A 25,001-nucleotide genomic window follows, 5' to 3' on the forward strand; every position below is an offset into this window, starting at 1 on the left:
AAAAAAATAAATCAAAAATTCAAATTTTAATCTTTTTTTACCTGAGCAGTTAGACAACTTGTAGGAAAGTGTTCATCAGATGTGAACATGGAATGGGCTTGTGACTCAGATGTGAACATGGAATGGGCTTGTGACTCAGGATGCTCCATAAATAGAACAGATACTGATGCTGCACTTCAGCAGATGAAAATCATCTCCTTTTTCCTTCTGCTATGTCCAACTGTCATGCCAAGGTTTTCACTTTTTGCAGGACTTTTCCTGCTTGCTCTTTTAAAGGAGAAATCAAGAACCCATGCTTGTGCTATCTTTAGTGATGACCTCTAATTTAGAATTAGAAAGAGTAAGGAGTTAATTCTGGGTTGTTAGGAAAGTCAGAGGTTTTTTTCAATCAGGCTGTTCAAAGCCAGTTTTTATTTTCCCTTCTCTTTCCAACATTATTTTAATAAGAACTTCACCTTCTGCAGAAAGGTCACCTGAAAAGATTCAGAGTACTTCACTCACTTCAATTAGCATCTTGCTCACAGGAAAATTTGTCCTAAACTGTCCAGCACATTATCCTCCCTGGTTTTGTTGAAGGAATGGTATTTCTGAAGAAAAAAAAAAAAAACAACCTTCAGACTCGAGGGAAAAAAGTGAGAGTCACGAGGAGAGGAACACCCACTAGGAACAAGAAAAGAATGTTTGCAGACCATATTTAGGGCAGGGAAGGAACAGCATCCTTCTGCCTGTTTCAAAGTGTGCAGCTGTTTCATCTGTTCAGTGCTGCATTTCCCAACAGAGTGGCTGCTCCATTCTTGGGAAATGGCAGAAGATAATCCAGTGCAAGCTGGCAGCCTGGATCTCACTTCCAAACTGCTGCCAGAGGCACTGCTCTACCCCAGTTTGCAATCCCACATCACTCAGCTCAACACCCCCCATTTACCTGTTGCTTCTGAGCTGCAGCAGAGGTCACAGCAGGGCAGACAAAGCCCTCCTCTGCCCATCTCATTTTATAAAGCAGCTTTGCTGAGGCCACCTCTTCATTCTGACTCCACCATCCTGGTATTTCAGCAAGGGGTGACACGTCCTTTTTCCTTCCCACTGAGAGATCACCTAAAAGCTCAGACTGGTGTGCCTGTTAAAGCCCTTGGAAGAGTTTTCTTCTATTAAGAAGACACAGGAGTACCAGTATGTACTTGGATAGTTTGTTTTCATTATTATAATTACAATACATTCTGAACAGTTACAAAACCCGGGGAATCACGTTTTCTCCATAAATTTCTCTTGCAAACTTCAAACATCTGGGTGCCTTTCCATGACTTCTGCACACTTTCCCTGTAATCCCAGTGAAGGCACCCAGTACAGCAACCCATCTGCTGTTGTTTCAGCAGCTCTCAGCTCTCCTCAGCCTTTTGTTCACCTTGCACAGAGGTTTAGCTGCTAAGGTAAAGCCTGCAGCCAGTCCCCTCCTGGCACACCAGGCCAGCAGGACAGCTCAGAAAGGGTGTGTATGCAAAATGATGTCTGGGTCACTCAGAGCAACAGCATTTGGTGTGATTTCTGAAGTCAAATCCTGCTCTAGATCAGAAGGAATTCTAACTGAGACATTCAAGTATTTCAGCTTTCAATTTCAGAGGAGGATTTGGCTCCACCTAAACTGACAGCATTGCTCAAAGATAGCAGCTTTGTCTAATCAAAAACAAAAAACCAAGCAAAAAGAAACAACAAAAAGCAGTGCCCTTATCACAAGCCACCTGGCATTATCAAATGGAAGAAACATGCTCCTGCACAGCCCTGTGAAGATGATAAAACTCCAGCTACTGGACCTAAACACATTTTCAACCCACTTTTGATAAACTTTAAGTACATTGTACTCAGCTGCATCAAAACACCTCTTTGCACCAGCAGGTGTGGCTACACAGAGCTTCCACCTCCAGGCCACTGAGTTACAGCCTGTTGTGTGCAGGAGCCAAACCAGTATGTTGGCTGGTTTCTGGGAACTCAGTCCAGCCACATCCTGCTCCAGAGAAATCCATGCCCTACCCCTTCTGCCCTGGGACACAAGTGATCTGGCTCTGACCACAGGAGCACACTGCAAACCAGCAAAGCATCTGAGCAGTTGGCAAAAGAGTTGAAAGGCACATAGCTTGACCTTAGCAATTATTTCCTTGTTCCACTTGTGGTGCCCACTGAGGGATCAGCGTTGGGAACGAGCTTGAAATAAAAAAATAAAAATAAATAAATAATAAAAAAAGCAGTAAGAATATGGAAGCCTCTCAGGAAAAAAAAAATATTTATATAGGTTGCCTTTTTTTTTTTTTTAATTTTTAGCTTTACAATTAGAGTATTGCACGTTTTCCTCTGCCTTTTCAGTGAAAATCAAGGAAGCAATGAATGCAAGTTAAGTGCACGGATGGAGTTACCACAACTGGAATACCAAATGGCAGAGCTGCTGTAAACTTGCAAGGACTAAAAGCAATGCCTGCAATGGTCTGTACAGCATTTGCAAATATTGACTTTGAAAAGAGATCAGTGTAGTTCTTAGTTTTCTCAGCATTGCTCAGAAATGCTAAGAAACTACAACAGCTACCTGCTACTCTACACCAGCTCAATATACCCCAACAGATATTTAGGAATATATGTCATTATATTTAAAAATACCAAGCTCCTCTAAGCTGGTAAACCTAGAAGATTTTACATAGAGTTAAAGATAAAATATTAAAAATTCTTGTTTCAACTCCACACACTTGACATCTGAATAGGAGTGATGTAATCATACTATTTATTCCATCAGTGAGACAAAATGTTGTATGGAACTAAATCTCTTGAGATTTTAAATAGAAAGTCATTTAACTCGTATATACACAAAGTGTTCTTTCCACAGATATTTACATGGCAAATATGTTAGAGGAGAACCACTATGACTAAGTCTCTACAAGTATAGCATCCTTTCTGAGCTATTCTCTCTGCTGAAAGAATTCACAGAAGCTTTGAAGTAAAACCTAGACAATTAAAAGTTACCTATATTTCACAGTAGGTAAAGAAGCCATTAAATGATATTTCAGCATAAGGTTTCTGGAAACAGCTACACAGTAGAGTTTTACATCCAACCCTTCTTTTCCAGCATTCCTGTGTGAAACTAAACCTCTTCTCAGTTTACCAGAGAGGTCAGGGCACGGGCAGAGGTGTGGGTGTGCAGGGCAGCTCATCCCCCCCGGTAGAGGCTGGTCAGCCGCTCCAGCTCCTTGCAGTTCTCCATGGACATGGAATCCGCTTTCTTGCGGAGTCGGTCGTCCCGATACACCTTGGCTGCATACAGCAGGTCTGTTTCTGCAGGGGGAAAAGGGAAAAAAAAAAAAAAAAAACAAAAAAAAAGGAGATTTTTCAGGTTAAAAAACCCCACCCGCTCGCAGGTCCTTCTCGGCGCCGTCCCCAGGTTTGATCCTCGCCCTTTTTCCTGCTATTCTAACTACACACAAACACCACAGCTTCCCTTTGCTGGCTCTTCACTAACATTTCATAGAATCATAGAATCCTAGAATCCTAGAGGTTGGAAGGGACCTGGAAAGATCATCTAGTCCAACCCCCCCTGCCAGAGCAGGGCCCCCTAGAGTACATCACATAGGAACGTGTCCAGGTGGGTTTTGAATGTCTCCAGTTAAGGAGACTCCACAACCCCCCTGGGCAGCCTGTTCCAGGGCTCTGTCACCCTTACAGTAAAAAAATTTTTTCTGATATTCAACTTGAACCTCCTATGCTCCAATTTACACCCATTACCCCTTGTCCTATCACTGGTCACCACTGAGAAAAGCCTAACTCCATCTCCCTGACACTCACCCCTTACATATTTGAAAACATTGATGAGGTCACCCCTCAGTCTCCTTTTCTCCAAACTAAAGAGACCCAGCTCCCTCAGCCTTTCCTCATAAGGGAGATGTTCCACTCCCAGCACCCCCGTGTTTCATGCACGGCAGTGCCTGATGACAAAAAAAACCCCACAACAAAATATAACCAAACCCCAAGCCAAACAAACCCACCCACTCCACCTCTGGCTTCTGTCACATCCCATTACACACCACAAACACAGGCTGCACTCTCTGACCTCCCATATGACTGACACCTCTGCTGTCCTGTCTCTGCCCCAAATCCACTCTGAATGTGAAGCCCATTCCTTCAGCTGATGCTGCTTCATGCTGCCAGCGTGCAGAGATATTAATAAAAGAGGTCTCTATTATACTGGTATTCAATAGCTTAACCTTGCTGAGCATTTTAATTCTATTACATCAGCTCATCGACTCCAACTGGATTAGAAAGGCATTTTAAAATGCCAAACAACACTGGAAAGATTTTTAACTGTCAAGGAGATCCACACACAGCAGGTATTTTTAAGCCTTGAAACCAGAGAAACAGCCATTTCTATAAAGAGAGAAAATCTATTAGGGGCTGCTTTCTCAAAACCAGTGTGGGTAGCTCTCACTGCCTGAAAAGCCACAAATAGCAAACAACATGCCAGGCACTACTATTTTGCTTCTTGATACCAGGATCAGGTACTTTCTCCAGTCATCACTTTTTTCCCTGGCACATTTATATATATATATATAGGATAATGGGCCTCTGTGTTGTTAGGACTCTGCTCATGCTTATAAAAGTAAGCACATCAGGAATAAATGCTGAAAAGTGGGGAAGGGATTCTTTCCTCTCTTTCCCTCCCCAGGAGGAAAGTGCATATATTAAATGAGCCTTTTCAGGTACATTTTCACAGTAAATATACCAGAGGAGACACAGATATAACATGTCAGTAAATCTGTGTAATGGCTGTGTAAAAGCAAACTACCCTGCCAGCTCTACACTCTGCTGAAAAAATGGACAAGTTTGTTTAAGGTCTGATGTGGCCAAAGTACCAAATGAAGGGAGAAAACCCCATCAGCACTGGCAGAAGATGAAGCACTGATCTACAGCTCAGGATGTTTTACAGGACATGCTGCATGTCCTTGGTCACCTGGAGAAAGCAGTGCTTGTATTCACTGTGCTCCAAGGTGAGTCATTTTTTTGTCCCTCTCTGCAAACACCTAAACAAACTTTTTTGTTTTATTTACTTACTTATTTGTGTATTTATGCAAAAGCACCTCGGGCAATGAAGTGCTGCCAGGACAAAATAGTGTGGAAGACATCAGAATTCTTAGCTTTCATCCCTCACTGACAGCAATTTCTCTCTCATTTTCAGTTCTATGTAGCTTTTAATTTTGAGACATGACCACAAATACTGGAGCAGCATCTTAAAACTGCTGCTGATTTGCAGGTGGTGGTCAGTTCACTGAGTAAAACACAGAAATTAGGGGACACTGGGGACAATTTTAGAAGTGAGATCAGTAGGGAACCTTATATTTGCCTCCTCCTTCGGATATTTTAATAACACAAGCACTTCATTCTTAACTGAGACAATCTTTTTTTTTTTTTTAATAGTAATGCATACTTCCATGAAAATATACATATCAGCAAGCTTACTTTGTTGCCTCTCCTTCCAGCAGTTATTACGAATGTTGGATACATAATCCTCTTCCACACTCTTCTCCACTTTCTGTAGTGACACTCCTTTGTACTCGTTTTTAAAGTCCTTGTTGACATAATAAACAACACGCAGGTTTTCTGTCTGCATTTTTATGGTTTGCCCTGTACTTCTGCAAAAACAGAGGGAGAGGGGAGAGACAAAACAGACATTTACTTGATTTGGGTTTACACCACAAATACGCTTTCAAAAATAACACTTTTGCAGAAGAACATCACTGGATTTGAGATTTCAAGACAAGCAATGAAGCAAATGGCTGCAGAATCTGCCAGATAATAAAATTACTGTTTGCCTGACTACTGAAATTCTGCTGTTTAAACCCTCAATATTGGACAAAAACCAAATGCATCCCAGCCCAAACCAGCACACTGACCTCTTTTCTCCACTACATTCTCACAAACTTTCAGGTTTTGTTCTGCTTTGTCTATGCCTTCTCTTTCACACTGTGAAAATCAAGGACCAACTACACAGAAAGCTCTCTAAAATACTTTTAAGCAGGAGAGGGTGATTGCAACACCCTGTTCTCTGTTTCAAGCTCATGTAATTGAGCATTACTTACGTTCTTGGGTATAAGGCATAAGGAGGGTTGGATACCATCAGCTGGCTCAACAAGGAGACAAGAATCAACACAATAATAGGCATCAGCTGAATGAACATGGAGAAACCTCCCTGAGGAACAAAACAGATGCAGGTGTTTCATACAAGTGCATCAAAGGTCAATTTAACAAGATTTAGTGATAAGTGTGACTGTCTGCTTTAAGCATCAGAAGCTTCTAGGAAAACTTTAACTCCAAACCTGCAAACTTGTGGTGTTATTGTAACTTTCCAGTGCACACACCATACTCATCAAGCCCTCCAGCTGCAGTGGGTCAGCAATCACCACACAGCTGGGTTCAGTTACTTTGCACACCAGGATTTGGCCTCATCTATATGGTGATACCTACTTATACAGGACTCTGTTTGATTCCTATAGATTCGTATTGAGCCTTAAGCACAAATCTGACCTCGGCCCAAATAACTTTTTAAATGTAGGCAAGGATTACTGAGCAGAATAAGTCACATGTTTAGACTAATCCTGGGAGTCACTAGGTAAGACAGTGCCATAAAACAAGATATTTACAAAACCAGGCTATAAACTTCTCAACCTGGCACGTCCACCTACCAATGGGTAAGGCTACCACCTGGCAAAGTGTTAAAATATGTGACTCCCAAGTACAAATCCCTCTCTACAGTACAGAGCTCCTGTACAGCCACATCACTGGAAGTGACTGTCAGCAGAACTTGACAATCCACAGTTTAAAATCAATGAACATACATCACCCCTCTCTTCCTCCCTCTCATGTCCACTCTGACGGTGCTGATTGGGGTGACTGTAGCCAGCACGACCATTAGAGAATGAATGTACACTACCTAAGGAAAGAAACAGCCACATTCAAACTGTGTAAAAAAACCCAAACAACAACCAAAACCACATAGAGGTCAATACAGAAGCACCAACATAAAGCATTTAACATTACTGCACCGTGACATAAGGTATTTGAGACTCTGAAAGTTGTTCTAAAGAAATATTTTAAGCTCTAAGACAAGTCATTTGTTATCTCACGTGCCACAGAGTCACCACAGGAACCCCAAAGAACTCACCCTAGGGGAAAACATTGGCATTGGAATGGGCTGCCCAGGGAAGGGGTGGATTCTCCATCCCTGGAGATATTTCAAAAGAGCCTGGATGTGGCACTCAGTGCCATGGGCTGGGAACCACGGGGGGAGTGGAGCAAGGGTTGGACTTGATGAGCTCTGAGGTCCCTTCCAACCCAGCCAGTTCTAGGATTCTATGAAAACAACACTTAGGGGAAAAATAAGCTGTGAGGCAGAGCAAAGGGTTGGGATCTGAGGCAGGTTGGAACAACCGCACCGTTTCTGGCCAGAACTGGCTCATCCTGATGAAAATCCTGATCTGTACAAATACCTGTTGGAAAGGCCCCTCCAAAAAACATGTTGAACAGATCCTCTGGAGTAATGTCTGCCTCACAGCCTCTGTGGAAGTTGAACCTGCTGTTGCTGGGGTGGCTGCAGGTCTGCTCCTCACTGCCTGTGTAGTCGTATTGCTTCCGCTTCTCGGGGTTGCTGAGCACAGCGTAGGCATTCCCGATCTCTGCAGCAAGGAACACAGACACCTCCCATAAATTCAACTTATAAATGCAATATGCCATGTAAATGGCATTTATTGAAATGCCACTTCAAAGATTTTTGCAGCCATTAAGAATCTGGGGAGCCATGGGTCAGAAGACACCACATCGAGTGAAGACACCACCCTCTCAGTGTCATGGCCAGCAATCTTGGGTGACCATTTGTTATTTGCTTCTTGATACCACCTGGTTAAAATATAATTTCATTTAAATAAAGGACAGAAAAATGAAAAAGAAAGAAAAAAAAAAACAAAAACCCACCACCGAAAACACATGTTGAAAATTTTCTAAGGAAGGTTTTTTTATGAAGTTGGTAAGAGTTCCCAAGAGATGAAAACCTTTTCCTATATTGTTTTCCTCGTGCAGGGCTGATTTGGGCAGACTTAGATCAGATCAAGTCAGACTGTAAATTTTACCAAGAAAGTGGTCAAAGGCAACTATTATAAACTATTATATCACACTTTTTTGTGAGGAAAAAGCAGTAAACCTACAGATACCAAGAGATTATAAGGAAAAGGTAACCTTGCATGGCTCTTGATTAAAAAACCAATTGCATTTTGCCATTAAGAATTTTGCCATGGCAAAATGCCATTTTGCCATGTTTATTTTCCAAGCTATAGTAAAAATAGTATAGTATAAATAGCATAGTAAAAAATTCAAGACAGTAAGATTCACTTGACCACGTTAAGTCAGCAACAGTAACAAAGTGCAACTGAGTTTCACATATCAACTATTTGCTTCCTTTACCTGAAAACTACAGTCAGTCCTCTGAAACTGAACCCTACTGCAAAAGTTCACATTATTTATCTATAGTTCTGGTTAGAAATAAAGGTCAACTGTTTTCTTAGATAAAAATGTCAGTTTGATATTGGCTACAAGACACCATGCTGACAACTTTGTAAGAAGACAAGTGATCGATGCAGATGGATTTCTTTTAATCTAACAAAGTTTAATCATAAAATCAATTTCAAGTAAATCTGGTATTTTACTTTTAAAAGCCTCTGTTGCTCCAGGTGCATGGTTTTTGTCTGGGTGGAATTTCAAAGCAAGTTTCCTATAAGCCTTCTTTAGGTCTTCTTCTCCTGCATCCTTCGACACCCCAAGGACTTCATAATAATTTTCACATTTCTTTATACTGCAAAAGAAAATGAAATGTTGTAAACAAAACACAAGTAGTTATAAGACAGCTGCAAAAGAGGTGACACACTGCACTGATACGTTTCCCACTTCCAATATTAACTCTTAAAAAATGCAACTCCAGAAACAAACCCCCACATTTTTCATAGCAAAACTGAACTACTGAGCAGATAAACTGCTGTAGTAAAAATTATTTACTACATGCATTTATTTTACTTCTTCTACTGTAGAACTAGAGCTGTAAGGAAAGGTTTCAGTTGGCAATTATGTTTTCTCATCCCTGACTATGTGAATGTGGCTCTGAATGCATAAAATGAAGACCACAGACTGAGTTTGCAGGGCTGGGGAAGGTCTGTTTTGCCTGCAGAACCACAGGAAGGCCCATTTGGACTGTCAACAAAAAATGCACTTGGGTTTGCACGGCATAAATCAAACCAAACAATACCTCCCTTCCTCCAAACAAAAGTCCTAGCACCACTGAAGCATTCACTCTTTGGGAAATAAGTCATGTGAAAATAGCTCTGCTGCTGGAAAGGCACCTGGAGCTTAACAAACTTTCTGTGTTTACATAAAGAAGCAAGAACAGCCCCAGCAGTTATGGATTCAGTGCACCTCAGATGTTCAGTCCAGCATTTTTCTAAACTGAAAACTTGGAAATATTCTTCCTGTAGGCAGTAAAAGCAGAACCTGGAAATGAGGTTATGATTTGGTGTGCTTCACAGTACTCAGAAGAGAGAAAGAGCAGCTACAGAGGACAGAAAACATGAATTTTATGTGGGCAGGCAGAAGACCTAAGTGAACCAATGAGCACATCCAAGTTACCTGGGTAAGAAGTCAGAAAATTAGAAAAATAAGGCCAAAACACAGACCTGAAAAAATGAGGCACACTGACATTTGGAGCATACCAAAAGAGCTGATCTGAGCAAGAAATGGAAATTACATCCAGAAATACTACAAGAGCTCCATGTAAGTCTCTTCACGTGGCTGTAACTGAGTCCAAATTCTCTTAAATGCACAGATTTCTGCACAAATATGGGTTTAGTGTTCCACAGACTATACCCAGGGCAGCCAAGTGGGAAAACAGGGGGTAAGCAAACCTTTGGGATTTTCTTGAAAGAGGAATGGGCAGGCTGCAAGTAAGGGACCACCAGAAGTACAAGCACAGTGTCATGGGGGGTCCAAAATCAAGTTCCATGTGAGGGAACCCTTCTCCTGTGCTCGGGTGAGAGGAGCTGCAGTGGCAGGCTGGGTGTAATGCTCCCAGCAGCACTGCAGGGAGTGTGTGCTGGCAGCTCCAGCACCAGCCTCTTCTGAAACACATTTACCTCATTATACTGAAGTAGCATTTAATCAGCTCCAGTTAGGAAGCTGATAAGCTAACTGAAAAAAAACCAAACCACCAGCCCACAGTAAATCCATCATCAAGAAAGAACAGAAAGAAAATACATGAAACTCTTTACTACTAGAAACTGTTGCTTGTTAATTTGTACAATAAGAAAAAAATAATTGGTAACGTTCAGATCCTTAGCCTCAAAACCTGGATTACTGAAGAACTGTATGGAGAACAACTGCTTTACTTAGAAGTGTAACAGTATCAAATTAAGCTTTTATTTCAGTAACTTGCTATCTCAGCATCCAATCCAAGGTCTTCTTGTCAATAACTCAGTATCTGAAACATCAATTTGTGGACCAGACCCTCCAGAAGAAAAGAGACTGGTTTTATATAAGAAATGTATATGGTTTAAAAAATATCTGGTTTATGGAAAAGTATGTGATTTTAAGTCTGGTTTTATAGAAGAGTTTTCTATCAACCCTTTAGTTGATATTAAATTAGGTAGTGAGTCATCAATATTTAGCAATCTTATTTTTTTAGCCTTAAACATTTGTTGAAGTGTTTTTAAGCATCATGCACCCTCACCAAGTTTCTCCCTCAGCAGCATACAGCCATTTCTCATGGAAGGAATAAACAGGAATAAAACACAAATGCAACACTTGACTTCTTTGCAGACCTGACATGCATTTATTTCACAGCTCCAGGATGCAGGGAGGAGAAAAATGGAATAAAAAGAACCCCCAACATGCCAATCTGTTCTTCTAACCCTCAAAACCTTATCTCTGAGCTCCCATTTACAACCAGAGAGAGTCCTCCAGGGGGAAACCCTCCTGGGACAAGGATTTATGGTGAGTGTCCATTGGAAGATGTTCAGGTTCAGCACACAACTCACAAGTTTCTGACAGCACCATCTGGTTAGAGCCAGTGCATAAACCAGTGTTTCCTGCTGAGAAATGGCAGGGAGAGAGCTGCCTGCTGGGTGCCAGCCCTCCCGAGGGCTGCAAGTCATCCCCTCCCTGCATCACCCATCCTGCACCTCAGACACCAGTGAGGTGTTTACCAGGAAACAGTTCACTGGTGTTTATCAGGAAACAAGTGTTCAGCTCAGCTTCCCACTTCTTTTTTCCTACTTTTCCTACTATTTCTACTTTCTTTTAGCAAGTCTTCTCTGGTGACTGCATTGTTGAACAAAACCAAAAAAATTACAAATACATAATAAACATCTCTCTTCCAACACTCCTGATAGTGCATAAAGTGATGATTTAATAATTTAGGATTTGAGGCACATCTTTTATCAGCCCACCCTCCTCTCCTGCCCTGCTTCCTGAGGCTGCATGGCCTGTCCCAAAGAAAGAAGCCTTTGTCACTTTGTGACAGCCACCCCTGATTCCATCCTCTTTTCCATGGTCCTGTCCCAGCCACGCTGCCTGCAACAGACCTGTAACCCATCCTCCAGATCATTTATTTACACTGCCCTCCTTTCTCCTGCCCAGGATCACTGCTGAGATCTGGCAGCCCTGCTCACTGATCAGCCTGCTGGCACCTTCACAGCTCAGCCCAGTCAGTGCTGGCCCTACAAACCCCACCCAGCATCAGAAGCTGCCAAGTGCTCTGGGGACAGCCTCAGGAGCACTGCTGCAGTGACTTCATGAGGAATCACATGGAATATGCACACGTGTATTTCTCCAGCAATTTCTCAGCTTAGCAGGGCTTTGAATTAGGAGGGAAATCAAGCCAGAAAGCTGAAATAGATTCACAGGGGAACCTGGAATCCTGAGCAAAGACCTTGTGCTATAAAGCCCTTGCTACACCCTGCCATTAGACACCAGTTTATGCCACTGCTTTGCTGCTTCCTGGCACAGAATCACCTGCAGGGAGGGCATTAGGGGCTTTTGCCAGGAGTTAAGCACCCTTCAGGGCAATCACAAAAGGCTAAGGGCTGGGGTTTGCCTTCCTGTGCCAAGCCCACGTCCTCAGGGCTAAGGCAAGGAAGCCTTTCAGGTCCTCAAGTGTCTGCTCTCACCTGCCAAAATTCGTGGGAGTACCCCAGGTGCTTCTCCTGTGACCACAGCACGATGTGATCCTGTGCTGCTTCCCTTTTCACATCTCCAATTCAGATTAGGGCAGCGGGGACAGCTTTGCTCAGGTTAACACACACAGCCCATGGGAGCTGCTTGCACTGCTGTATCAAATACCTGCACTGATCCATAATCATGAGGTGCAACTTCAGAGGGCCTTCCAAAGCCCCACCAAACCCTTCCAATGCCATCTCCAACAGCTTACACAATCACTTCTGCAGTCACAATTATTTCTGAGCTGGGGGAGCAGCCATGCAGATGTCAGCAGCCAGGAACTGAGAAGAGGAAGTCGTGCTGGCTTCTGATCCCAGAATGGAGCAGACAAAAAACCCCAAAACAGTAAAATGCAGACCAATTTCTGCATAGGTTGAATTTGCAATGATGCCAGAGGAAAATGGCACCTTGCAGCTGAGCTGGGAATGCAGTCAGTTTGGATGACATAAGTGTGATGTGCAAAGAGGTTAGGAAGAGAGGGCCCATAGTGTTGTTGGGGAGCCTGGATTCTGAAATGAATGCACCAGAAGGTCCAGGTCTGTGTTTTACTGCTATGTTCAGCAACACTTCAGGGTGCCTCTCTTACCCTGCTGCTCTTGGATGGACCTGGTCAGTTTGGCTTTCCTATGTGTACCACGTGGAACCTTCAAGGCTGGGTTTACCTTAGCAAACCTTCCCCCAGATTTTGTTTGAATTTTTACCTTAGCTGTTAAAAACGTAGATTAAAGGCAGGAGCTTTCTGACAAAGTCCACCATATCTTCTGTGCCCCTTTTCCATGATGGGCTCTGTGACTGGGATTCCCACCTTGATTTCTCAACCATCCAAGTGGAGGGTTCAACAATTCACAATACTTCTAGCAGCCTAATTTAAGGCATGCCCTGATTTCCTTGCTTCGTGCAGTTTTTCCCTTCCATTTCAGCACGTGTTGATTGCTCTTCTTTCACTCTCAGTTAATTATCTTCTTGACCCCATGTTAAAAAAGTAACCATCTCTCTCTTTTTGCTGATTTTGCTGAAATTTCAACACAAGGCCTGGAAAAAGTCAGTCACATACCTTACAGTTCTAGTTTGAGCCACGAAACGTGCAGAAGCAATTTTTGGGTAAACTCCATGAATTCCAATTGTTCTTATTCCCAACCACTACCAGCTGACATTTAATCCTGCCCTGCAAGGTTCCTGCAGACCTCCTGCCTCACTGCTGGTTTGCTTTGGTTCTAGCTCAAAGACCCAAATACAAAATTCCACCCCTGTGCTTTTTTCCAAGGGCAGGAAAAGCATTTTTCTGCTGCATTTTCCCACGACAGCAATCCAGCTTCAGCATCCTGTTAATCATGACAGTTACCTTTCAGGTGTCAAAAAGACAACATGGAATACAAGCTGCAACTTATCTACTAAAAAAGAGACATTAAACACCATATAAAATTTAAGATCCCTCAAGGGGAGTCTTTATAAAGTCTATGACCAAACTGTAGCTTCAAAACTACTTTTTCAAGTCATGTGGTCCACAACAGATAATACACTCTGCACAGCATAAAAAGAAATGGGAAAAAATAACATACAGAGGGTTTACTGTTTTTTTCAGTTTCATCCTAGTCCACACCACCTTTCCCAAAGGGTCTCACACTTGGTATGAGTAGGCAGATGTGACAACAGAATTTGTTTGAAATTCAGAATTCTGACAACTGTAATCCTGATCAGCACTTTATGTTTGAAGTGAACTGGAAGAAATAAGTTTACATTTTCTCACACAATAGTTTCTTTCACTTCTTTATCTCAGGAAAAAAAACCAAAACAGTAACCTACATCAGTGACAGAACTGCTTTAAAGCAATGACCACAGAATGCAAAAGCAAATTTTCCCTCTTTTTTAGTGTGCACTTGGTTCTGCTGCATTTATCTTAAGCTGACAAAGCTTTTAACTGCCTGGAGACTTGCTCTAAAGAGACACAAGTCTCCTCTGGGTCCTAACATATCTCTGCTCCTCTCCTGTCAGTACCTTTAACAGACAGGTCACCTAAAGTGTTAAGGCAACCTGATGCAGCCCTCAGTGACAAGATAACTACCACTAAAAAAAAAGATGCACGGAACTAGAGAGGTCCATTTTCAAGGCATTTCCACTCAAAAGTAAGAAAATGCTTTCAGGTATCTCAAGACTCAAAGTGTCACACTGAAAGAACAGGGAGCATTCCCACGAAGGGCAGAGAATCACACAGCACTTATGCAATCAGTGGAAATACAAAGCACCTTGGTGCTTCTCCCCATCAAGCAACTTGTTTTCAAGCTCATATGAGAAGTGTTATGGCAGCCTGGTAGTGATCAGTGTCCCCTGGGCACGTGGAAAAAAGAAACCCAGCAGGGAGCTGCTTGTTTCTACTCTCAGGCACCCACATTACTAAAGTAACCCTGCTGAAAATTCATGCAGTTAAATTATACTGGTTCAAGTGTGTCTGCACTGTGCTCCTTAAACCTCTTGTCACAAGGAAACTCAAGGCAGCTGCACAGCTCCAGGAGCACTGAGCAGTGACCCAAGGCAGAGAGCTCAGAGCCAGTGCCCGTGGCCAGCTGCTCACCACAGCTCACAAAAACAGGGTTGGAAATGCCACGAGTGGTGAAATCACTAACAGTCTAGACTCAGTTACTGATACAGAACCAAACACTCCTAGAGGGAAGAATCCCTGGGGATAATGACCACCTTTTGTTGCATAAGCATGATAAATAAAATATCTTCATTTGACAGAGGCAAATTCATGGCAAGATTCAGAATTCATTAAAATTTGATGATTTTGCTTTCTTGCCACCCAGAAATTTCTTTCCCTATAGGAAAAAAAAAAATGAAAAATCAAGCACAAAACACTTTTTAAACCTACCTCTTTTCACACAGCTTTTCTTTTTTAACCAACTCAAGTATTCAAAAACCATTCCAGTGTGGTATGGCAGAAGCATATGGTGGTGAGAAGCTCTGCTCTCTGAGGAATACCCTCCCCAGAGGGGCACATTTCATTTAATTGGGAAAGTCTGGGGCTTGACTGCAGCAATAACACGTGCAGCCCATCAAGTTTGCATCCAGAAAGCTCACTCTCACTGTGGTTTAAACATGAGCTTGCCCTCAGCCATCATCACTGAATGTGTTATGTTTTTCCATTAAGTTTCAGACCACTGTTTGTATTTAATTCTGTTCTCCTTGCCAAGGCACACTCACTTTTTCATGCTTAACCACAAATTTTTTAAGTGGTGTGTTGATGCCACTAACCAGCAGCATGACAAACTTCTCAAAACTCCCAGCAAGAACTAGGGGCTTGCTCTGTTGATTCATGCACATCTAAGTCAATATTCAGTCTCTCTGCAAAGGTTTAGAAACTGCTAAACTAAAGGATGGTGGCATCTCTCAAGATAAGTTCAAGATATTATTTTAACAGCTGATTTTCTTAGTATATAAAATACAAACAAATAGAGATTGTTCTGCAAGCTATTAAAATAGCTTATTTGCAAAAATCTGGGTACTTTTAAAAAAAATCCAAATTTTTTATTCACAAGGCAAATTGTTGAAATAGGTACTAAAAAGCACTTTTCCATCAAGACCATCATCAATGCACAAATTTCCTGAATGCCCCTAAGTCTGGTTCTGATCTCAACAAACTGGACTAATTTCACCTGGTATCTAGTGAATCCCTTCAAGGAAGCAAGACTCAATACCATGAAAGCACACCATGCAGAGAAGTTGGCTGCACAACACCATTTTGCTCAAGGAAAAATAGGCAGCACTACTTTCTGGTAAAAAAAAAAAAACAAACCAAACCCCAACCAAAAACAGTGCTAACAAAGAACTTGGAGGGAGCCTGATAGAAAGCAGACTGCAGCTCAGAACAGCATGTCACAGGTCAGTGAACACTGGCAGCATTACAGCCTCCCTGTAGCAGCTTTCTAAAAGTGTGTTACATGTCTTCATTTGAGCTAAGCCTTATTTTACAGAGGGCTTCTTTCTGGATGTTTTCTCTCACCCACATGTGCACAGACACATTCATTTTAACATTTCAAGGCAGCAAGAAATGTACATGCTTAGCCAGGTTTTACTTTAGATGTATCCTGGAAGCCAACACATTACTCAAGCAGAGATGATGGTAAATGAAAAGCTCCACTAAATAGCAACTCCAAAAAAATAACCATTCCAGGGATGCTCCTGTCCTACCTGCCTGAATGCAGAGCTACTGTACCAATAAAAAAAAGCTGCTATTTCCACACTGGTAGCACAACTAACAAATTAGTAAACTCAGAAAAAGTTCACTTCAACAGCAGCACACTTTGGCACAAAAATGTACACGCAGGTTTCTGGTCTGCACAACAGTCTGCACCATCCACACAAACCAGGAGTGAAGGACCTCTTGATGTCCCACCACTGAAAATGTATGGTCCAGGCTTATCTAAAAATACAGGTGTCCATACATCTTTAGCAGAAATCAGGGCACAGATCAAAAAAAAATGTTTTTTTCACTCCCACAGCCAAAAAGTGTGTAATGACAACATGACTTCAGAGTTACTTGCTTCAAAAGGACCTTTGTATTGATCTTTCTGCCTTTCAGCACATCCTCCTTTCCTGATGCTGCCCCATCTCAATACTACCATGCTGCAGAAAGTCCAGACAGAATTTATAATGCAACTCAGACCATGTGCTTCAGTATTTCTCAGGTACCTGCACTTCCAGAACAAAGCAGTTTTAACACTAGGCTAAGACCAGCCTATACAGCAAGATTAGCTTGCAAATAAACTTTAGGAGCAACCATGTAATGTAAACTCACTGTATTGTGAGTACTGAACTATTTAAGAATAGAAAAACTTTCCTGCAAATTGCACTATAGAATCACAGAATGGTTTCAGTTGGAAGGGACCTTTGAGATCATCCAGTTCCAACCCCCCTGCATGGAGAGGGACACCTGCTAGACCAAGTCTCACAACTTCTTCCATTTAACATGAGATCTACTGAACTATTTGGAGTATTTTCTTTTTAAACCACCAAGGCTACTTTACAGAAAGCTGAGCATCATCTTTCTTGCAGAAAAGTGAGAGTTTAAACACAAACCTCTCCTCTTCCTTCTAGTTCAGAACAAGTAAAGCCTCCCAGCTAAGCTGGAGTTTTCTGTAGCTTCTTTAGACAGCGGGGCTGCAGGCACAGGTACACGAACACACAGAATGAGAAGCAGTGATGTATTTAAACAAGGCCATACCTGAACACTCCTTCCATTTGGTCTTTGGTGTAGCCTTTCCCACTTTCACCTGCAGCAGATGCATTGCTCTCCTTGGTGCTACTGGCCTTAGTCTGATCACTGCTACTGGCTGGCTTGCGGCAGTAAGCGCCTCCCCCAGCAGCACTTCCATTCTTCATTATAGCTTCCAACAAAACTACAAAACAACAGGACACCACAGCATCATTACAGGCAGCAGGGATGGGACAGGGGGCTCTCGAGTCTCTTAAATGGGAGCACCACATGCTGGAAGGTCAGCCACTGCATGCCACTGCATGCTGCTTCCTCCTCGAGCATCTCTCGAGCATCTCTCGAGTCGGAGAGAATCCGAGTCTTTAATTTCTGCTTTTGAGAGGCACTGAACCCAGTCTCGTGTTCTTATTCCCCTGAATAAGGACCCGTAAACAATGCTCTGTAAAACCTGCGAAGGATTCCTCACAGAGACCAAGCTGAGCTCCAGCACGTTCCGGTTGTCACAATACAAGGCCATTTGTAACCTGAGCCGTTCCTTGGCCCAAACCCATGCTCCAGCTGAAATTCCAACTACTGTGAAATGCCACAGGTAAGTCAGGAGCAGAAAACTACACCCAGCCCTTGAGACCTGGATCCTGAAATCCAGCATGCTTTTGATGGATCTTGAAATCCTCTTTCCTTCCATGTTCAAGCAGATGTCAATTTTAGCACTTTTAATAAATGGTGAGGTTTTTTGTTTTAATTTTCCCCACTTGACATAAGCCTATGTTTAGGGGGTATTTGTCTTAGCAATCCATCAGGGACAGCACCATTCTAATTTAGGGACTGCACAGGAAGCAAGATGTGGACTGAAGATAATGAAACACTCTTCTCTTAAAAGAGACCCCTTCAGAGCAAGATGGCAAACTGCACAGGCCAATTTGTTTCTTAAAACTGAGTTACTATCTGCATAAAAATTGCTCTAATAAAAACCCCCAAAGAAAAATGTCCCACTCACTGTCAAAGCATGCTGTAGCTTTACCATGAAAAACCTACCAGAGAAGCCAGTGAGAAGCAACCTGAAACATTTCTCCTAAATCTAATTTAAAAATGTCATCTCTGACATTTTTAATCCCTTAAAGCAGCAGCACAACAGGATCCTGTATATCACAGCCTGTATCTTAGAGATGCACAGCAAAGAGAAAGTGGAACTTGGCTCCAAAGAAGAACCAGTTCCCTCAGATGTTTCTAAAACCCCTCCAGGATTTGTTTTGACTTATTCATTCACTTCTTACCCACTGGCCACAGGAGTCAGATGACCCACTTGGCCTGAACCAGAGAGGCAGCTGACCTCAGTGCTGGTCCTGTGGGCCTCAGCAAGCTTCATCAATGGATCAGATCAGGCTTTTCACTGCAGAAATAAAGAAAAGGCTAACACTGGGATGCTGAGCTATATACCAAGTGGATGCTTTCACTACAAGTGAGATCCAGTTCTTGAAAAGAGGAGAGCTCCAGTTGCATTATGGATTACAGCTGAAGCACATATCCAAATATTTACAACAGAGTCTGGTAACATCATCTGTTGTGGCACTTGAAGTTGTGAGGTAAAGAACTAGCAAGTCTAACAAGTGAGTGTGTCTGCAGGCCAGGAGCTCATCAAGAGCAGAGATTTGAACAGGCAGTGCCCTGAGAAGGAAACATTTTCAGTTCAAATAGGCTCTGGACATGTGATAACAGAAAATGTTATTCTTTTTCTGCTCTGTGACATTAGATGTTTAACAGTGCTATCACATGGGATCCTACTGAACATGTGACTGACTCACCCTCTGGAAAGAGTACTTACTTGACAGTTTTGCAAATTCTGCCTTTATATTGCTTCTGCTCTAGAAAACCCCTCTATCTGCACTAATGCTTGTGCAAAACCAGTAGTAGCACTAATGGCAGCAACACAGGTATAGGCAACAGTTTCCATTTTTACTGCCCAGTGGCTCTTTCACAGCAAGCTTAGCTTCCTAAGTCTTTTTAAGGTTCACCTGCACTATCAACATTACTACTTCCTTATCACCTTCTCAGATCTCCCATCTCCATAACAGAGCTCCACTGCTGAGAAGCCAGTACAGGACATTTGCAATGCATAAAAAAACCCCAAATATCTGTTAAGTGTTAACTTCTTCAGAGAGCAGGACACAGCATATACAAACATGCCATTGTTCTACCTTGAAAAAGAAAACCAAACAAAGGGTCTGGGGCCATTGTTTCCATCAAACAAAAGACACAGTTCAGATTTCAGAAACAACTTTGACTCTTCCATGAACTGCTGGAGGCAAAACCAGCTGTTAGCACTGCAGTGCTCAAGAAAACTCTCACTGTGCATCTGGGTGTTTTAAAAGAGGACACAGGTGGAACCAAAGACTTTGTTAGCAGCTCAGACAATGCATCTTATCTCCAAATGTGTCTGAGGCTCTCCTGTGTGTAGTGTTACCTGCTGCTGCCTGAGAGATCCTTGCACTGCATTTGATTCCACCATGCATTGAACATGACCCCACCTGCACTAATGGAGGAACTGCTGCATTCACACTGACATCACACCCCAAGAAACTAACCCCACCTACTCCTGCAAAGTTTGTCTTCATGGGCAGAATCAGAAATAGTGCAAGAAGTTCTTAAGAAGCACTGAAAAATAAAGCTGCCCTTGATGTGGTTTTCTACCTTTAAAAAGAATGGCACCTCAGTTCCAAAAGGAGATCTTGGCTTTTGCCACCTTCAGATCCACTCTTATACATCTTTTCCAGACAAGCAATTAGCTTCCATTCAGTTGCAAGGCTGAAAGCACAATCAAGTAAAGTAAAAAGCATAATCAAACCATAAGAATTTATTTTCTGAAAGAGTAGTCAGGCCCTGGAACTGGGTGGTGGAGTCACCATCCCTGAAGGTGTGCAAAACCCACCCTGATGTGGCACTTCAGGACATGCTCTAGTAGGCACGGTGGTTTGTTCTGGGTCTGTTCTGGCTGGACTTGGTGATCTTGGAGGTCTTTTCCAACCCTGACAAGTCTGTGATTCTGTAAATATTTTGAGCAGCTCAATCCTACAACAGCAAAGAGTGACATCAACAACAACACTGCTGCTATGAAGTCACCAGCCAAGTACCACAGAGTATGTCCTGAGCTCACATTTCCCTGGTGAAGCCTCAGAGCAGTGCTGCTGCAGTCAGCACATTGCAGCCAGCAGCTCTGTTCAGCAAAACCAAACTCCAGTGCTGACTGAACCGGTGCCAAACCCACTCTGAATGCAGCCCCTGCCACAACCCAACCAGACACAGCGTGGTTGCAGAGACCAGGAGTTAAAACCTGCTCTCTGCCCTTTGCAACCCACCCTTTGCAAGCCCCCACCACTGAAAGGCTCAGCACTTCCATCCCGTGGCATCCCACTGATGCACCAAAAGGGTACCCGAGGTACCACCTGGAAGCACTGGTGGCTCCAGTGACAAACTGGTCCCAAATCCCTTCTCATGCCCCAGAGAAAAACCAAGGGAGCAGAGTGAGGATGGGGGCTGCACCAGATTGTCCTAGCACCACAGAAACCCAAGGTGTTATGACTGTAAGATAAGAAGTGGTGTCAGAACTAAGAGAGCTCAGAAAAACCTCAACTATCTCCTTCTCTAGATTATGTGCTATGACACATCTTAAATTCTCTAATGAAATACTGTTGGGGGGCTTCCAGTGGACCCCCACTTCATTTATCTAAAAGATGGCAATGAGACAGTGAAGCAGTAATTTCATTTGTTCTCATCAGTATAAAATGCCAGTTCTAATTTATTGCACACCTCACAGTTCCTGTCCTGAAAACAGGACATTCAGTGTCCTTCAGCATACTGCACTTTCAAGAGGGCTATTTAAAAAGCACCTCAAATTAAAAAAAAAAAATAAAAATCCAATGAGTTGTTGGTGGTTTTGGAGGCACAGGGATGAGTTCAGAAGAATTACCAACCTCCACAGCCACAAAAATGAAGCACAGATACACTACAAGTTTACACAGTCTCCTAATTTCTAAGTGCCTCCTTCAAATCAGAGTAGGGCTTGAATTTTTCAGTGGTATTAAGAGCATCTGGAATTCTCATTAGCTTCAGATCAAGCTTTACCTGCCCACTAGTTCCACAAATCAGGCCCTTGTTTCAAGCTGAACACCTGAAAAATGAGGCACAATTAGCCATCACTAATGGAAACCAAGCAACTTATCTATAACACCACAGAAAAATTCTATGAAGTGTTTAGCTCCAGCACACAGCTCTTCAGATTAGTTTGCCACCCTCACCACAAAACCATCTTTTTTTTTTTTTCTCACCAGATCTGCACCTCATTTGTGACATACTTTGCTAATTTCCACAGTGAATAAAACAAGTGTCCTACAGACAATAGCCTAATTAGACATCTATTTCTTGCTCTGAATACTTTACAATAGTGGTTATGTAGTAGCAGCCCTACTTAGAAGAAAAAAAAAAAATAATAATCCAACACTCAAAAATGTTTGAGTGTTTTGTTTGCTTGTTTTTGTTGCCTGAGAGCTACTGGCACTCTTCTCTTGGAGGCACAAGATGTCAATAAGCTATGTGAGGCAGACAAAGCTATTCACCCTCTTTGGTGGAACCAGCTGAATTGAAGCCCTTAAGTGTCTGCTGACCAACACAGCCCCCAAAAAACTGGAAGCACTTCCATCCACATTATCATCTTAAACCCCCAAAATTTAGGGGAATATGGCAAACTTCTGCTTCTTTTTCTTATACATATATCCTGATTTAAAGCAATGGTTACCTTCTTCCAGGTGATCTATCAGCAACATCCATCCTGTCTTGCAGGTGAAACACCAGCACTTAGCCCAAAACTATATACTATAAAAAAGAAAAGCACTGATGAGCCCTTTACTTGTTTGATATAAAAAAAGCAGTCAGGGGCTAAGAGAGGCCAGAAAAACATTCCCTGAATCTGCTCGTCTGTCTTGAGGGCTTGTCTGTGGAATGAAATACAGTGCAGAACATGACCAGTCAGGATTTCACCCCAAAGTCATGTTCCAAAAATGGTAAATGCTGAGGGCTTTAAGTCAGTACAGAGCACTGATGTCTTTCCTCTTCCTTCCAGGGCACAGACAGTGTGAGCAAGGACCAGAGGAGCACAAGCAGCTGCACTCAAAGGTATTTCAGGCTGACTTCTGAGGCTGTATGACAGAGAGACTCCAAGACAGGCAACAGCTCTGCATACACTGAAACCTGACTAATGCTGCTTTTAGAAATAATTACTAAACACTCTTTCCTAGGAGGATGCTAATTATTTCCCAACTTTTACCACATAAGTGCCTGGAGAGGCCATGAAGTCAAAGGGGAGACACCGACCCCACTTTCCCCAGCAAAGTTAAACCCGCGTGCAATTCCTATGCAGCTCCTGGACTGGAAAGGAAACAAAATCAAGAAAATCCAAACCACGAGTATGTGAGGAGGCTGAGGACACACTCCAGTCTGGAGCATCAGCTCTTGTTGCAGGGAGAAATAATCCACAGTGACACAGGAGAAGCCAACTCAGCCTGCCTCGGCCTGGGGCCTGAGCCTGCATGGCTGCATCGGGAGTGATGGCTGAGAGGCGAGGAGAGAATCCCTGAGGAGAGGATGGAGCCCTTCAAGAGAGGAGAGAACCCCTGAGAAGAGGATTGAACCCCTGAGGAGAGGAGAGAACCCTTCAGGGGAGAACAGAACCCTTCAAGAGAGGAGGGAGCCCCTGAGGTGAGGAGAGAACCCCTGAGGTGAGGAGGGAGCCCCTGAGGAGAGGAGAGAACCCCTGAGGCGATGAGGGAGCCCCTGAGGCGATGAGGGAGCCCCTGAGGAGAGGAGAGAACCCCTGAGGCGATGAGGGAGCCCCTGAGGCGAGGAGAGAACCCCTGAGGCAATGAGGGAGCCCCTCAGGAGAGGAGAGAACCCCTGAGGCGATGAGGGCGGGAGGTGACCCCAGTGCTCCCCCCGCCTGCCGCCACAGCCACACACAGAGGGCCTTTCCCTCACACCGCCAGGGCCCGCAGCCCCGCTGGCCCCTCCGGGTCCCCTCAGCGCCGGGGCGAGCAGACAGCCCGGCCTTCCCCCCGGCCTCCCCCCGGCCCTCCCGCAGGCCCCGGGGAAGCAGGGAGAGGGGAGGAGGTGCGGCCGGGGGGGGGGCTCCGGGAGGGCGCAGGACTTCACCTCGGGCCGTTTCGGTGGGGTAGAGCTTCTGGGCCTTGCCGAGGAAGCGGAGGGCGCGGTCGCGGTTCCCGGCCTCCAGCGCCTCCCGCGCGATCCCGATGCATTTCTCGGCCTCATCCCGGTTCCCCTCCATCGGCTTCTCCTTCCGCCGCCTCCGCCCGCCGCAGCGCAGTGAGAAGGGGCCCGAAGCCAGAGCGGAGCCGGGCGAGTCAGCGGGGCAGAGAGAGGAGGGGGAGCGTTCCGTTCCGGAGGAGGCTCACTCCGCACGGCTCATTGCGCCGCCGGTACCCGCAGCCCCAGCGCCGCGCTCGGCCCGGCACCAGCCCGGCCCGCTGCCTGCTTCCGGGACCACCGTGCGCATGCGCGCCGCCCGCCCTCCCCGCGGCCCCGGCAGCCGTCCCGGGGCTCCGGTAACCGCACCGCCCGCCCCGGGGCTCCGGTAACCGCCCCTCCGCCCGCCCCGGGGCTCCGGTAACCGCCCCGCCGGGAAGGGTTAACCGGGGGGCTTACCGGGCGGGGGGGGCCGTGCCGCAACGAGCGCCGGTCTCGTCCCGTGCGGGAGCGCAGACCCGCAGGGCCCCGCCGCAGCCTGGGAGCGGCCCGAGGGAGCGAGGCGGGATGGAAAAGTACCGGGCGGGCTAGCGCTGCACTGCGGCCCGGGCAGAGCCGCATCGGCCCCGGGGCCGCCAACGCCGCCTTTCTGCGTTCCGTAGAGACGCGACAGGAGCCCGCGGTGTCACTGGGCTCGGCCATTGTGCTGTAAGGTACTGGTTACCAGCTGGGAGCCAGCGACCCGAGTTCCACCCTGCCCACAGCCCCGGTGCTGCGAGGGAAGCACCAGGGGCCGTTCCCGCAGAGCCCTGGGCTCCAGGGGACCCGTGTCCCTCATGGAGCACAACCCCGCATCATCTCACAGCCCGGCTCAGCACCACCCGAGGGAGGCGATGGAAACACGAGCCTCTTCACCACAGCAGCAGCCTTGTGGGACCTGTTCCACTGCTGCAGGAGCAGCTCTGCAAGGCCTGCAGCTTCCCATCCCAACAGCACTTTTGCCTCACCACAAAGCCCAGGTTTCCCTTCCCACCGCTGGCTGCGTGTTACACATGTGCAGAGCTGGAGGAGCACAACTGAAGGTGTGACAGAGGCTGCTCTAACCTGCTGCTACTGAGGAAAAGAACTGCAAGGCAGAGAGGGAAAGGCTCCATCCTTGACCTCCACACGTGTAGCTTGTCCTCACTGCAAGGCTTGAGACCCATAGCAAGCTGGTGCTTTCAGGTTCAGACAGAAGTAAAGCCCACCCAGGACAGAACAACACCAGAAC

General features: G+C 44.7%; 1 protein-coding gene across 3 annotated transcripts; it reads right to left on the bottom strand.

Annotated features, from left to right (window-relative positions):
* Nucleotides 1–1,172: 1,172 nt before the first annotated feature.
* DNAJB14 (DnaJ heat shock protein family (Hsp40) member B14) lies at nt 1,173–24,043 on the bottom strand. Of its 3 annotated transcripts, XM_071742581.1 has the most exons (8): nt 23,681–24,043; nt 17,492–17,666; nt 8,721–8,866; nt 7,512–7,697; nt 6,861–6,955; nt 6,105–6,214; nt 5,485–5,657; nt 1,173–3,309 (listed from the first exon to the last, which is right to left on the bottom strand). In XM_071742581.1, the coding sequence occupies exons 1-8, from the start codon at nt 23,811–23,813 to the stop codon at nt 3,185–3,187; spliced, it is 1,143 nt and encodes a 380-aa protein (XP_071598682.1). In that variant the 5' UTR covers nt 23,814–24,043; the 3' UTR covers nt 1,173–3,184. The 3 variants fall into 3 exon arrangements, 2 of the variants coding, with proteins under 2 accessions (XP_071598682.1, XP_071598683.1); XR_011725628.1 differs by lacking the exon at nt 6,861–6,955; XM_071742582.1 differs by lacking the exon at nt 17,492–17,666.
* Nucleotides 24,044–25,001: the final 958 nt, after the last annotated feature.

Source organism: Heliangelus exortis, chromosome 4 (assembly GCF_036169615.1).
Source record: "Heliangelus exortis chromosome 4, bHelExo1.hap1, whole genome shotgun sequence".
NCBI lineage: Eukaryota > Metazoa > Chordata > Aves > Apodiformes > Trochilidae > Heliangelus > Heliangelus exortis.